This window comes from Penicillium macrosclerotiorum (genome assembly GCF_028827735.1).
Source record: "Penicillium macrosclerotiorum strain IBT 26536 chromosome Unknown utg000001l_segment0_segment0, whole genome shotgun sequence".
Taxonomy (NCBI): Eukaryota; Fungi; Ascomycota; class Eurotiomycetes; order Eurotiales; family Aspergillaceae; genus Penicillium; species Penicillium macrosclerotiorum.
The window spans coordinates 1055362-1070062 of record NW_026643081.1 but is presented as its reverse complement, the minus strand read 5'-3'; the positions used below and the strand labels follow the sequence as shown (position 1 = coordinate 1070062).

The window sequence follows — 14701 nt, the reverse complement described above, 5'->3', positions numbered from 1 at the left end:
GGCCTGGGGCCATCACCATAAGCATTGTATAGTTCGGCGGCAACATCGAGAGCATCCCAAACCACAAACCCACTTTCCAACAGTTCCCGAACCGAAAGACTGCTCATGTCACAGATGTAAAATAGTTGCCAGTCAATCGTTTTTTGGGACCTCCTCCGTTTCCCGTCTAGCTCCGAAACCAAGTGGGCCGAAACGAGGCGGAAAAACAAGATCCAGCCCCGCGCCTCACTGCCACTTAAATATAGTAATTAGGCCCACGATTAAGTCCCATCGGTTGACGAATCTGTACGGAGTCCGCGCAGGCTTCTGGGGCTCTCGTCTCCTGGTGTGGAGTACAGACTACATACAATCTTTATGAGGAACCCTATCATCGATTAGAAAAAGTACATATATATGTACACTCCACGCTTTGACCTGCACTGTCGATTGTCGACAAAAGTCAATATGCACAAAACCCAGAGGCCGTGCTTTCAAATAGACACTCTGGACATTTATAAAGCGAGGTCCTCTTCTCCCTCTGTGGAGCCTTAGGGATGATCCATCCCGTTTGTCACGATTGCACCCACGGAGGGGTCTCGAATGTTTCAGAAACACGTCCTTGGAACTGAGTGTCCACTATGCTTCGTCTTTTTGATAGATCAGGTTAATACTTGATCCGTAAATCCGAGGAAAGGTCAAAACGGACGGAGTCCGCCGCACTCTATTGACCACCGGTGGATCTCCCCGGTAGCCATGAACTTAACACGAAAGTAGACGATCGAATTACGAGTATTGAGTGAATTTGGCTATTAATGATCACCGACAATAAAGTTTCTCTTATGCTTCAGAACATGAAACACTAGATCCTTTTGCATCAAAGTTATAGAGACAATTAGATCGAATTTGAATCACCGCCCGTCACTGATTCCGTTATTCCCATCTCAGCAGATATAGGTAACTTTTGATGTGATGCCCTTTCAATTTTCTTTTCCTTTTTTTTGAAAAAAAAAGTAAGAGGAAAAAAAACTGGCTAGCAGCCATGGTAATTCGTAATTCTTTCAAACCCCCTTACCAAGTATATAGCTATGAGGGAACCACCATAGGTTGATTTCGGGTGATGAGGGCTGAATATATTTGTCAAAGCATTGGATACCTGGTCACTGAACCACACTTGATGAACTGATTCCAAAGTGATGGCAACCCTTCTAAAAGTAGGCAAAATAGAATTTTTAAACTCGACAATAGGTGCTAAACTCTATGACTGACGCATATCGTGACAAGTTTTCTAGCTAGGACGGGGTGATGCCCGGCTCTTGTGCGTAGGTAAAACCTATTTTGAGATTTCTTCTTCCAAGAATGCGATGCAGGAAGCAGAACCAAAGGAGTTATCTCTACCGGTCACTAATCGATAAGATAGCTTTGAAAATCGAAACTATTTATCAGCCAAAACTCAATCCAGCTTTGCTCCTGCCTCTGTGGTTACAATACTAGTAGTTACAGTTTTCCGTTGCTGCCATATTACGGCCACCTTCCTCAGGCATTAAGCTAAACCCAAACGGGCGAAAGTGGCTCGCCTCCCCTGCGCGTGCTGCAACGCGAACCTGCGAGAAATCTGAGAGCTATTCAAACCCTCTTGGTTGCCATTCTCATCCCACTCCCGCGTCCCTGTTCTTCTTTATATCTCTCCATCTCGCAGCGACTATATTTTGACACCACCGACCAGTGACGAATTCGAATCATTCGTGAGAGCTTCTCCATCATGTGAGCTTTCCGGTTCGTCCTCCCCATGTGGTCGGCTCGGTACTAACAATCGCCTCTAGGGAGAGCTTCGACAATATTTACCTTGATCTTTCGAAACAGCCCGGAAAATGCAAGCTGGCTGAAAGTGGCCTGGGATGGCGTCCGTCCGGTGGCGGCGACACCTTCACCCTGGACAGCAGCAACATTGGCGCCGCTCAGTGGAGTCGCGCCGCTAAAGGATTCGAGTTGAAGATACTGTCGCGGTCGTCTGGTGTTATTCAGATGGATGGGTTTGATCAAGAGGTGTGTCGCGAGTCCTCTCGCGAATTAAGAAATGGCGCAGTTTGGCTGATTGGATTTGTCTTGACTACTAGGATTTTGAGCGCCTGAGTAAGGCTTTTAAAATTTGGTACGGCATCAACATTGAGACCCGCGAACACGCTCTTCGTGGATGGAATTGGGGTAAAGCAGAGTTCACCAAGGCCGAATTATCCTTCAATGTTCAAAATCGGCCCGCGTTCGAAGTCCCTTACTCCGAAATCTCCAACACCAACTTAGCAGGCAAGAATGAGGTGGCGGTGGAGTTTGCTCTCTCTGCGACTGAGGCCAATGGGGCCAACGCACAGCCTGCGGGCAGCACACAGAACCGGGGCCGGAAGGCGGCTGCCGGCCCCGACGAGTTGGTGGAGATGCGATTTTATATTCCTGGCACGGCCGTGAAGAAGGAGAAGGCTGAAGGTGCCGAAGGCGAGGAGGAAAACGAGGAAGAGGTCGAGGAGCAGAATGCGGCCAACCTCTTCTATGAGACACTCATGGACAAGGCCGAGATTGGAGATGTCGCTGGCGATACTTTCGCAACTTTCTTGGACGTTCTTCACCTCACACCTAGGTTTGTTTGCCTCATCTCCCCTTTTGATACTGGGACTGTTACTGACCGGCGCTCAACAGAGGCCGCTTCGATATCGACATGTACGAATCTTCCTTCCGCCTGCGCGGTAAGACATACGACTACAAGATTCAGTATTCTGCCATCAAAAAGTTCTTCTTGCTCCCCAAGAATGATGATGCCCACACTCTCATTGTTCTTGGCCTGGACCCCCCTCTGCGCCAGGGTCAGACTCGATACCCTTTCCTGGTGATGCAAATGAAGCTGGATGAGGAGATTAGCCTCGAATTAAATATGACCGAGTTCGTGCTTCCAGAACGGTTTTTCATTTTTGTTGGTACTTTGGATTTGCTGACCGTATTCCCAGGGAGCTGTTGCAAACGCAATATAAGGATAAGCTGCAGTCACATTACGAGGAGCCTATTCACCAAGTGGTGACGAAGATCTTCCGTGGTCTATCCGGCAAGAAGGTTATTATGCCGTCCAAGGACTTTGTCAGCCACCATGGCCACCATGGCGTTAAGTGCTCTATCAAGGCCAACGAGGGTCTGCTCTACTTCCTGGACAAAAGTCTTATCTTTGTTCCCAAGCCCGCCACCTATGTCCAGCTTGAGAGTGTCGCTGTGGTCACAATGTCGCGTGTTGGCGGTGCTATCTCTGCCAGCCGGACTTTCGATATCACGGTTAGCCTGAAGGGTGGCGCGGGTGAGCATCAGTTCAGTAACATCAACCGGTAAGAACATCTTCGTCCCCTATCCTTTTCGCTTCCATCTTCCAGGATAACTGACTGTAACCAGTGAGGAGCAACAACCTCTGGAAGACTTTTTCAAGGCGAAGGGTATTCGGATCAAGAACGAGATGTCGGATGACTCCTCCACGTTGCTCAAGGCGGCACTCGACAACGAAGACCTGATGGAATCCAGTGACGAAGAGGGCGTACGGGCGGACCGTGGCTCGGCCGACGAAGATGAGGAGTCTGTGGATGAAGATTTCAACGCTTCTTCTGACTCGGACGTTGCAGAAGAGTATGACTCGGCGCACGAGAGCAGCGGCAGCGGCAGTGATGCCGAGATGGGCGAGGCCGATGACGACGACGACGACGCAGATGTTGGATCCGACGCTGACGAGGAGACTCGGCCGAAGAAGAAGAGTAAGACAGGCAAATAGATGTACAATTATTTTTTTTTTTTTTTATGTTCTATTTCAACTCATCAATCGGGTTGATTTTCTGGGTCTGCTTAAAAATCCCCTCGCGGCGTTCATGAAGATGCTTCTTTTCCATGGCCAGTGCAATGATATTCCATCGCAATTCTTTGCTCACATAGTCTCTGTAATTCATATCATCCTGCCTGTACATGCGCTCTCTAGTGTTCCCGTATGATTTGCAGGGCTTGCATTGGAATCCGCGGCCCAATAGTCCAGCCTCGGGGAGCTTGTTGACCTGTTCGTTTTTACCGTTTGGTTGCGGATCCACCGCGGGTGGAACTCACGTGACCGACCCCGTAACCCCTGAGGAGATCCAGCTTTTTGGCTTGTTTGGTCGCTGGGCCCGGGGGGAACAGCGGACGAGCCGGCCAGGTGCTTCTGTCCCACCCCGGAGAGCTTGGTATCGCAGCCTTGGAGGTCCCGTTTTGAGTAACCGATGCCATTGGCGCCTTCGAGGAAGTCGAATCGCTTGGAACCGTGTCTGCTTGGTGGGGGGTCACCAACATGACAACTGGCCGTATACTCCCAAGGCTTGTTAGGCCCGCATTCCCCGTCGCCGCACGCACCAGTAACAGCGGTGCCCGGGGGGGGCCAAGGGCCATGTAGCCAGTCAATCCCCCGAGGAATGTGCGGTGTCGGGTCGCTAGAGATGATGCATCCAGATCGAGTCGACGGCTAGTAGAACAGAGCAATTAGCACATCGAGGCCAATAAAGAAATCACAATGATCATAACCAGAAGAGGGGTGATGTAGCGTGTCAGAAAGTAGTAAACGGGGGGAGGTGTAGTTCGGGAGCTGTGGTGGACGAATCACGCGGATCGAATCACTGGACCTCGAGACTTGTTCGAACGCCCCCCTTTCTTTCCCAGACTGGCAGGCCTTCCAAACCTCCCTTCCTCCATCCTTCCTCTCTTTCAATTCTCTTTTGTCGCGCTTGAAGCTGTCGCGCTTGAGCTGCTTTTTCGTCCTTCGCTTGTGAACTTGTGTTCTCCTCCTTTTCCCCTTCCCCCTCCCCCCTTTTTTCGGACCACGCAGGTTTCTCCAGGTATGATGATGAATCCCTAACATTTTTTGATCTCCGTACCCCTTCCACCCCCTCCAAACCTTTTTTTAGGAGTCTTTGGTCTGGATCATGACGAGAGAGAATTTTCCCCCACTTGTGCAAAAGCAATGTATCGCTGACCAAAATGATTCAATCTCAGGGGATCCTTTCACGTCGTCTCTTCATTTCCCCATAAACTCTCTCCCGCAAAACACAACTCGCCCGCCATGTGTAAGCTATTTCTCCCTCCTTCCCGAATTGAAATGGTGATAGCCGGGTTTCAGTGAGGCCCAATCGCACATATCAGAAATGGACACTGATGGCCTCTGCAGCTTCGCCGCCAGTGACCGGTTCCCCTATCGCGTCGCCCGAATCCCCCGAGCCCTCTAGCGGCAAGGAGTCGCCCTATGTCGAGCGCAGCAACCCCATGGGCTCTGGAAATGCCCAGACCGTCAGCTCTCGCGACCCTAAGGCTGTCGCTCAGGCTGCCACCGACATGAAGAACGTCGTCCGTCGCAAGCTCACCGGCTATGTCGGTTTCGCCAACCTGCCCAACCAGTGGCACCGCAAGAGTGTCCGCAAGGGATTCAACTTCAATGTTATGGTTGTCGGTATGTCACAATTATATCTTGCTCTAGTCTTCAATGCCCGGCCTGGACATTGCTCATCCACCGTACAGGTGAATCCGGCCTCGGAAAGTCGACCCTCGTCAACACTCTGTTCAACACCTCCCTTTATCCCCCGAAGGAGCGCACCGGCCCCAATGCCGATATCATCCCCAAGACCGTGTCGATCCAGTCCACTAGCGCCGACATCGAGGAGAATGGTGTGCGTCTCCGCCTGAGCGTGATTGACACCCCCGGTTTCGGTGACTTTGTCAACAACGACGATTCATGGCGCCCCATTGTCGAGAACATTGAGTCCCGCTTTGACACCTACCTGGAGGCCGAGAACAAGGTCAACCGCAGCAACATTGTTGACAACCGCATCCATGCCTGTGTTTACTTTATCCAGCCCACCGGCCACTCCCTGAAGCCTCTGGATATTGAGGTCATGCGTCGCCTGCACACCAAGGTTAACCTGATTCCCGTCATCGCCAAGGCCGATACCCTGACCGACGAGGAGGTTGCCGCGTTCAAGCAGAGAGTATGGATGCCCTTTTCCCCTTGCCCTCAAACCGATTCATTCGCCTATACCCTTGAATATGCGAACCCTGGAAAGCTAGTATGTGATCAGAGCTAACCTTCTTTCCCACTCCGTCTAGATCCTTGCCGATATCCAGCACCACTCCATCCAGATCTTCGAGGGACCCCGTTATGAGCTTGACGATGAGGAGACTATTGCCGAGAACCAGGAAATCATGTCTAAGGTTCCTTTCGCCGTGGTTGGTGCCAACTCTGAGGTCGTTGCGGCTGATGGCCGTCGCGTCCGTGGCCGCAGCTACCCCTGGGGCATCATCGAAGTCGACAACGAGGAGCACTGCGACTTCGTTAAGCTGCGCCAGATGCTCATCCGCACCCACATGGAGGAGCTCAAGGAGCACACGAACAACTTCCTGTACGAGAACTACCGCTCGGACAAGCTCACCCAGATGGGTGTTGCCCAGGACCCCAGCGTGTTCAAGGAGGTCAACCCGGCCGTCAAGCAGGAGGAGGAGCGTGCCCTGCACGAACAGAAACTGTCCAAGATGGAGGCCGAGATGAAGATGGTCTTCCAGCAGAAGGTTTCCGAGAAAGAAAGCAAGCTCAAGCAGAGCGAAGACGAACTCTATGCCCGACACCGCGAGATGAAGGATCAGTTAGACCGGCAACGCCAGGAACTAGAGGACAAGAAGAACCGCTTGGAGAGCGGCCGACCCATCGAAGAGAAGGGCAAGCGCAAGGGTTTCTCTCTCCGTTAAGACCCAACCTTGCTCTCGTGCCGTTGACGGCCGCTGCTGATCATCACTCTCTCGCGCTCTCTTTCCCCACTTATTTCCTTGATTGTCACTTCACACTCTCTTACCGCCCCTTAACGTTGCTTGTTCTTCCATTTTCCGCTTTTTTGCCCCTTTTAACCTCTCTACTTTCCACTGGATGGGCCCACGCATCGCTAAAAGAATGGTTTTGAAATAATACGATCCGCGGGGGTCGACCTGGGACCTTTTTTCCCCTTCTTGTGATGTACTTTTTGCTACGCCATATCTTGTTCTTGCCCGCTTTCTGTGTGCCCTATTACCCGCTCATTTTATTTCCTTTACTACTCTTTTTTTCGTTGTTCTCGTGCTCTGGGACTTTTGGTTTATGTTGGCCGTCTGTCCATGTGTTAGTCAATTGCAGCGCCTCGGCATTTCCTAGTCTCAATCGTCTCCAGCCGTTTGATTGTAGCTTCATCGGGTACTCAGTATACTTTTAAGAGTATAGAGCTTTAAGGTTGGGAGGCTGAAGCTTATCTGGGGAGAACCCCGGGATAAGAGATTCCCTCCTGGGGGAACAAGAAGTCCTCCCATCGGATACACAACCAGTTGCACCATGATAGGCATGATCTCTACTATTTCATTTCACTTGTTCATGAACAGAAAAAAGCATCTCTATATACGTGTTGCTCGCCTCCTCCCCTCTCCACTTCTAAAAGGCAACTCTGGCACCCCTTCCCGACTTCCAAAACTCCTCTCTACAACCGTGCAGCCTCCACACGCTTGCCACTCTCATCAAACTCAATCTTCTTTCCCGTAATCAGCGACTCCTGCAACGCACATCCGATCGTCACCGCTTTGACCGCAGAGTCTAGCGGCAGTGGCGCCGGCGTGTTATCCAGACACGATGCCGTGAATTCGTTCGCCTCCGTGATAAATGCCTCTCGGAACCGGCCGTAGTAGTCCGCCGGGATCTCACGCCGGATGCCACTCGACTCATACAGGTTCACCAGGTTCAGCTGCGGCTGCGTATTGACCGCTATCTTGCCGCTGGTACCAAAGATTTCCGTGCAGTCTTCCTGGCCTGCGGCCATCATTCGCGAGCAGTAGAGCTGCGCGATCTTGCCGCCCTACAACAACCCACCCCAGATATTAGGTACTTGTACCAGTTTGGCGCAGAATCGCAGAACACTCGCCAGGAGCATATCAGAGGTGTACAACTTACATAGAACTCAATGATGCCCAGCGCGTTGTCCCGGTCGTTGTGCTTGCGTAGGTCTGGCTGCACAGCCGTGATGCCAATTGCCGTCACGCTCTTGACCTTCGTCTCCTCGCCGAAGAACCACAGCGCCAGGTCAATGTCATGGATCGAGCAGTCCACGAAGATTCCGCCCGAGAACTCCGCGTATGCGACAAAGAACCCGCTCGGATCAAGCTTGTCGCACGTCTGCGAACGGAACACGGACGGTGTGCCGATGTCACCGCTTGCCATGCGCCGGTGCGCATCACGGTATGAAGCATCGAAGCGCCGGCTAAAGCCGCAGATCACCTTCTGGTTTGGATACTTCCGGATAGAGGCTCTGTAGGCGTCGACGACGGATTGAGACTGTGTGAGGAATCGAGGCAGGTTAGCTTTCGAGACTTGTCACCGTGGTATGAAGAACGTTCAGAACGCTGGAAGAGCTTTTGGGGCGAGAACAAGGAGATGGATAACGAGTAGCACGCACAATTTCGGGGCTAGTGCTGATGGGTTTCTCGCACAGGACGTGCAGACCGCGCTCGATGGCTTTGATGGCTTGCTCTGCATGCACGGTCGTAGCGCTCGCCACAACCACCGCTTGCAGGTTCTTCTCTTGTTGCAACATGGTCTCGTAGTCCTTGTACGTGCGACAGCCGAATTCCTTCACCGCAGCATCCAGCTCCGCCTGTACGGGCGAGCACACGGCGATCAGCTCCGCGCGCGGAGTCAGTGTTGCGAAGTGCCGGGCATGGCGCATGCCTATGGAGAGGGTATCGGGTTAGCCTATTGACGGAGAAAGAATTCAAGTGCCGTGCAGGAATTGTAGGGATCGGGATTGAGGTGAAGGGGGAGAGCTGTACCCATGCGCCCTACGCCGGCAACTGCAACTTGAAGCTTGGAGGTCATTGCGAAATTATGCTGGGATGAGAGGAATTGACAGAGAATGGGAATGCGAGGTAATGGAATGCTTCAATAGCCATGACGAAGTCCAATTTATATACCTGACTCCTGTTGCATAACTGGCTCAACTGCCGTCGGACTTCGATTTGCGAAGCTCATCGGGCTCCTTAGCTGGATAGAGTAGGTCGCCGGCGACGATTGCCCTTCAGCGGGCGACTCCACTTCCCCGCATTGGCCTGCGATCAACTTGGAGACTTTGCCCCACGGAGGGGTCGTGGAACTAGATCAATGGATACTTGCCGTGGACCTTTTAGGGTTATGGAAGAGAGGGTAAGATGCTAAGAAAAGATTCAATTGACGAAGCTGCTGGGCTTTTGTTTGAATCAAACCTTGCATGTCAAGCGATGTTGCGGAGTGGAAGATTTTGCTCCGCATTGAGGGGGCCAGGTATGAAGTACCTAGTTCCACTTTTCGCGATAAGCCCTCGAAATAGACAAAAGGACTGAATATATTCTAGTGTAATAAACATCCGGGATAAATAAAAGACAAGAAAACGTATTCTATTTCTAGAAAAGCCAGTATGGACAATATCTGAACCTGACGCGATTATCGGGAGAGACATTGGGTGTACCCAAAGTGCACGTGGACGGGACCGCCACGGCATGCATCGCCCAATCAACAAGTACAGAATGCTTTGACGAAGACTATTGTACACAATCCACAGCTTATTTCTTCGTTTTTTACCCATCCCACCCCCACGCCTCCTTCAATAGCTCCCGTGCGCTGACCGTGGGATATGCATGCTCATCTTCCAGCTTTGCTAGCACGCCCAATAGCGCCTCCTGCTCCATCGCATCCGTAAACCGGTCACCACACATTCCAATCGCTACAAAGGCAGTGACAAACCCCGGTGGACTGTGCTGGTTTGACAGCGCAATTCCACACAATCGCAGCACGATCGCTCGCACTTGGAGATCCACCGATCGCATCGCCGGGCGCTGGCCGGGCCCCAATCGCGGGAGCTTGGGATTGTATACCGTCAGTAGGATCCGGGCGAGCTCTAGATACTGCAGACCCGCGACGTGGCAGTTGTTCAGGTACCACAGCTCGGGGAAGACCTCGCCGTGCGACCGGTCCGGTTCACGACTGTAGATCGGTTTGAAACTCGCCGGGCCCAGCTTGGCCCACAGTGTCTCGAACGCGACCAGTTCCTCGTATCGTGCAATGCGTTGGGCCGGAGTGGACATGCCATGGATGATGCTGAGGCTGGAAGAGGAGGAAGAAGGGTATTTCTCCTGCACATGCTCCTCTTCTGACCCGAAGCAGTACTGGAGAACATCGGCACAGTGGATGACGAGACGGTCGGCCCAGACGTAATCATCGGCGGGCTCAAAGGAGCGGTACGGCTCGCAAGGACCAAGGGGAAGGCGGAAGGCACGCTGTTTGCTGAATGCGGTTATGATCTCTTGTCTTAAGGCGATCCAGTATGCGGCGTGACGGAGGCCGCAGCCATCTACAGCGGAGATTGCTTGCGCATCTAAGAAAATTTGGATTCCACGGAGGGCACTTTCGTTATCTTCGCCCATGGTTCCGACTGGAAGATGAAAAAAGAAAATCAGCTAATTCTGAGTAAGGGTCAATGTGGTGTGGGTAAGGAAATGACTGACGGTCGACTTCTTCATAGAAGCGGAGGATCACAGCGGCTACTAGCAGATTCTCATCCCGGGCTTCGCGGGAGTGATCCGATAGGGAGACAAAGTGAGCGATACATTTGTTGTGATAGTGGATTGCAGTTTCTGGTGTTAGGTCTGGGAGTACTTTGCCTCCGTAGTGGATTTGGTTGCCTTTATAATACTTCTTGATGCGGCTGAGGTGTCGAGCGGATGCAGTATAGATGGCGTTGAGTAAGGGCGGGCATGTTCGCGCTCGCAGAGGAACGGTACAGGCAAAATGTCTTTCCCCATCGCAAATATCAAACTGAGTCAATAATTAGCGAACCAGCGAAATTGAATCTAATAGTAGTATGCAATCAAAGAGACACATGCCCATGGAGCAAGCTGGACGACGAAATATCGCATCAAACAAGCCTCTTGTTCATTTAGATTCGGAAAGCCATTATCGATCTGTGTGTAAAAGTCTCGGGACTCTGGTAATGATACTGATGATGCATGGCGGGCGTGAGGGAAGTTGGAGGGAGTAGAGGACGGTGAGGTGCCATTCTCCGGGGATGACTGGAGAGGGTATGTCGGATATTCCAGGAAGTGGTTGCTATTCATGGACCGGCGTGGCGAAACAAAGAAATGAGGAGAATGGGACCCGAGTGTATCACTCAAGATCGGCAGCTCCGTGAGAGCTTGCTGGCCCTGGGAGGACTCCCTTCGGCGTCTCTCCGAGTCCAAAGGCGGCGACCAAGAGGGACTGCGACCCCAGTCCACCGAATAGTGTCGGGCTATGTCGGCTGTTTCGTCGACATATGTAAAATCCACTGCATTCTCGGGTTAGACACTCTAATCGGTAATTCCATAGCCCGATATTGCATGTCACGATGCACTTCGCTCTGTTCTGCACTACAGAAGGACGAAACGCCAACAAACTATGAGAACAACAGGAAAGAAGCACGCACCGTAGCCAATCGGTAGCCAGGGCTGATCGTCTGCGAAATCATATCGAGCACTGGCGCTGGAGCCATGACGAAATTCCGAAGGAATTGGTTGCCATACGCAGGACGCCCCGGTCCGTTCACAGCGATGGCATTTCGGCTTTTGCCCGTCACCTGATGTACACAAGATGGTGTGAGTTCTCTGGTTCATTCAACATGTTTTGAAGAGACCCTGGCAGTTGCGGGACTCACATTTGACATGTCGGTCTACTATGATATCAGTTGATGCACCTTACTCTGAACCTCGACCATTGCGGAGTACTTACTGCGGCATTCCTGGCTTTATGATTGGCTTGTCAGTCACTGACTGGCCTTGGTGACGAGTGGGGCCACTCACCAGGGGACTGTCTTAGTCCGCCTCATGATAGAAAGGCCGTGAGTATGTGAGGGTGCCGGACAGAAATGAAGAACGGACGGCGAGGCTGGTAAAGAAGGAAATGAAGGCAGGCGTCGGCGGGCATCTCCACCCCCGGAGAGTGCGGGGCTCAAAACCTGGGGTTTGCCGGGCTCATGATTGGCCCCGTCGAGAGTTCATCCGACGGCCACTCACGGACGATTGCCGGTACCGGACACGCCCCGAGTCTCCGTGATGATGCATGTCCTCTGGGATGGTCGTCATCGGCTGGAGTCTTTAAAATCATCGGGCTCGGTCTCGCGTAGTGGCTGGAGCCCCGGACAACAGTAGGACTCTCATCCACTATCGTTGTGCTCCCGCACTTGTCCTCTCTTACAGCACAGGTCAAGTCCAATTATGAATGACAATAGTCGAAAGTCTTCCTTCGATGGGGAAGATGCCCCAAAGGATTCAATTGAACATGTTGAGACTATGACTATTGACGAACTCGACACAATCGAGTCTACCCGGTGCAGCAAGTACGCATGGCTGGTATCGATCACCGCGGCCGTGGGTGGCTTCTTGTTTGGATATGACACCGGGATCATTTCCTCAATTCTAGTCGTACTAGGATCCGACTTGGGAGAAAGTCTGAATGGAAGCAATAAGGAATTCATCACCTCAATTACCTCCGGCGGTGCTCTGATTGATGCTGTGGTGGCTGGTCTCTGTGCCGACCGATATGGACGAAATTTGGGCATCTACAATGGATGTCTGTTATTTATCATTGGAGTGATTATTCAAGGTACATCATTTTCTCTCGCCCCGATGACAGTTGGCCGTTTGGTGGTTGGACTGGGCGTCGGATCCGCCGCGATGATTGTCCCGGTATGTCCTCGTTATCTACAAAATCCCAGACCCTCTGACCTTGAGTTTGCTAGCTTTATATTGCTGAGGTCGCTCCAGCAAAATACCGTGGGCGGATGATTAGCTTGGATAAACTGTCCATCACCGCTGGCCAACTCATCAGCTATGGCATTGGTGGCGCTTTTGCGAGTGTGAGTGCTGGTTGGAGATACATGGCAACTATCGGTGCCGTGCCCGCAATTATTCTCTGCATTCTTCTCCCGTTCTGCCCGGAGTCCCCCCGCCAATTGGTTTATCACCACAATCTTGACGAGGCCGCCAGCGTCATTGCGAAGATCTTCCCGGATGGTACTCTCGAGCAGGTACAACAAAAAGTCCAGCATATCACAATCCACGTCGACCAGACTCGAAGCACCCGAAAAAAGCTCTGGTGGCAGATCAAACAGCTCTATGTAGTCTCGGCCAATTTCCGCGCTATGTTTTCAGCGTGCGGCCTGATGGCTATCTCTCAGCTGGGAGGATTTAACTCTATCTTGTATTACTCCGGAACCCTCTTTGCTGCCGTCGGATTTGATAGGCCAATTGCGGTGGGATCCGTTATCGCTGCTACAAATTTCATTTTCACTTGGTTCAATCTGTTCCTGGTAGATCGTGTGGGTCGTCGCCAGATCCTGATTCATACATTATGGTTGATGGCCGCCGCGCTCGCCGTTGCTGCAGTCTGCTTCCACTGGGTTCCCCTGAACCATGATCTTGAACTCACCTCCAATAAGAATGGCTGGGCCGCAAATGCGGTGCTTGCCTGCATGGTGTGTTTGTCGCAGTATACTCCGTCGGCGCGGGCAACATTGCTTGGATGTCGTCCGAGTTCTACGCCATGGAAGTCCGGGCCATGGGGACTATGATGCTGACCATGAGCTGCTGGGGCTCGAATGTCATCGTGGCATCTACCTTCTTGACGCAGATGCAAAATATGACACCCTCGGGTGCATTCGGGTTCTACGCGGGGGTGTGCTTTTTTGGGTGGGTTGGGGTGATATTCTGTTATCCTGACGTGAAGGGCATGACGCTAGAAGATATCCGGACAGTCTTCCAACGCGGGTTTGGAGTGAAATATGCACGCGATCTGCAAAAAGCGGCAAAGCGCAACGCCGGACCGGAGAGTATGGGGGCGGATGCGGAGCAGGTTTAAAGCGAGAAAGAAGTAGTGGGGATATTTTGTATGATGACGACATTTTTTTTGGAATTTGCAGCGCTCTAGACATAGATTGACCTACAGGACAAAGATATGCATCGTACAAGGCCATAAGAGCGAGTGAAGTAGGGGTCGTCGATCGGAAGTTCGACCAAACCGTGATGCTTTCGGGTGGCCTCCGATTCCACCATACGGCAGGAGTCAGCGGCGCTAACCCGCTTGGCGTCGGGGTGTCTTGCCTTTCTTGTTAACCCGCACTGTGCCCCCCGCGTTTCCCTTGACGGTTACTGGTACATGATAGAGATTGTGCTTTGGTCACAGGCCAAATAGTCACAAAAAATTGGAATTACCTCTTATGGAAGTAGATGGCGAAAAGCGTTGTACATACAGGATCGGGATCCCCTTCCCTGATACTTTCAAAGGAATTAGAGAAGGCCTCAGCTACCTCCTTGGCTCTGAACATTGGCTAAACGATGTGCAATATTCAATTTACGGACCAGGGGTTTCCCTCTAAACTATTCGGTTTTTTTGAGGTTGAATAAACCAAGCTGCCTAGTAGCTAATATACCTTCATGACAGATGCCCACAACTTTCGACTCCGCGGTAGCAATAATTTTAATAGCCGAACAGTACGCATGCTAAGACATATCGGAATTGCAATGAATGAAGAGCTAAGGAACCTTCTGTTCTCCACGAAGCTGTAGGTATCATAGTTTGATCTGTCTGCTGTCAGCTAGTGTGATGCTGACTTTCTTGCTC

At 51.8% G+C, this 14701-nt stretch overlaps 6 protein-coding genes across 6 annotated transcripts; 3 read left to right on the top strand and 3 right to left on the bottom strand.

The window, feature by feature from the left end:
• Positions 1-1172: 1172 nt before the first annotated feature.
• N7462_000352 (FACT complex subunit POB3) lies at positions 1173-3772 on the top strand (the record flags this gene model as incomplete). The annotated part of the gene is made up of 7 exons (XM_057072078.1): positions 1173-1190; positions 1269-1294; positions 1746-2022; positions 2094-2608; positions 2668-2907; positions 2973-3338; positions 3403-3772. 7 exons carry the CDS (start codon positions 1173-1175, stop codon positions 3770-3772), a joined length of 1812 nt encoding a protein of 603 aa, XP_056938608.1.
• A 31-nt stretch (positions 3773-3803) lies between these two features.
• On the bottom strand, positions 3804-4317 carry N7462_000351 (uncharacterized protein; the record flags this gene model as incomplete). The annotated part of the gene is made up of 2 exons (XM_057072077.1): positions 3804-4046; positions 4096-4317. 2 exons carry the CDS (start codon positions 4315-4317, stop codon positions 3804-3806), a joined length of 465 nt encoding a protein of 154 aa, XP_056938607.1.
• Positions 4318-5172: 855 nt separating this feature from the next.
• On the top strand, positions 5173-6753 carry aspB (septin AspB; the record flags this gene model as incomplete). Its single annotated transcript, XM_057072076.1, has 3 exons — positions 5173-5464; positions 5533-5999; positions 6118-6753. The coding sequence occupies 3 exons, from the start codon at positions 5173-5175 to the stop codon at positions 6751-6753; spliced, it is 1395 nt and encodes a 464-aa protein (XP_056938606.1).
• Positions 6754-7505: 752 nt separating this feature from the next.
• N7462_000349 (uncharacterized protein) lies at positions 7506-8893 on the bottom strand (the record flags this gene model as incomplete). Its single annotated transcript, XM_057072075.1, has 4 exons — positions 7506-7877; positions 7973-8353; positions 8475-8746; positions 8848-8893. The coding sequence occupies 4 exons, from the start codon at positions 8891-8893 to the stop codon at positions 7506-7508; spliced, it is 1071 nt and encodes a 356-aa protein (XP_056938605.1).
• Positions 8894-9627: 734 nt separating this feature from the next.
• On the bottom strand, positions 9628-11576 carry N7462_000348 (uncharacterized protein; the record flags this gene model as incomplete). Its single annotated transcript, XM_057072074.1, has 3 exons — positions 9628-10481; positions 10555-10864; positions 11511-11576. The coding sequence occupies 3 exons, from the start codon at positions 11574-11576 to the stop codon at positions 9628-9630; spliced, it is 1230 nt and encodes a 409-aa protein (XP_056938604.1).
• A 703-nt stretch (positions 11577-12279) lies between these two features.
• N7462_000347 (uncharacterized protein) lies at positions 12280-13939 on the top strand (the record flags this gene model as incomplete). The annotated part of the gene is made up of 3 exons (XM_057072073.1): positions 12280-12768; positions 12822-13556; positions 13616-13939. Coding segments are annotated over 3 exons (1548 nt in total), but the record flags the coding sequence as incomplete, so codon positions are not given.
• Positions 13940-14701: the final 762 nt, after the last annotated feature.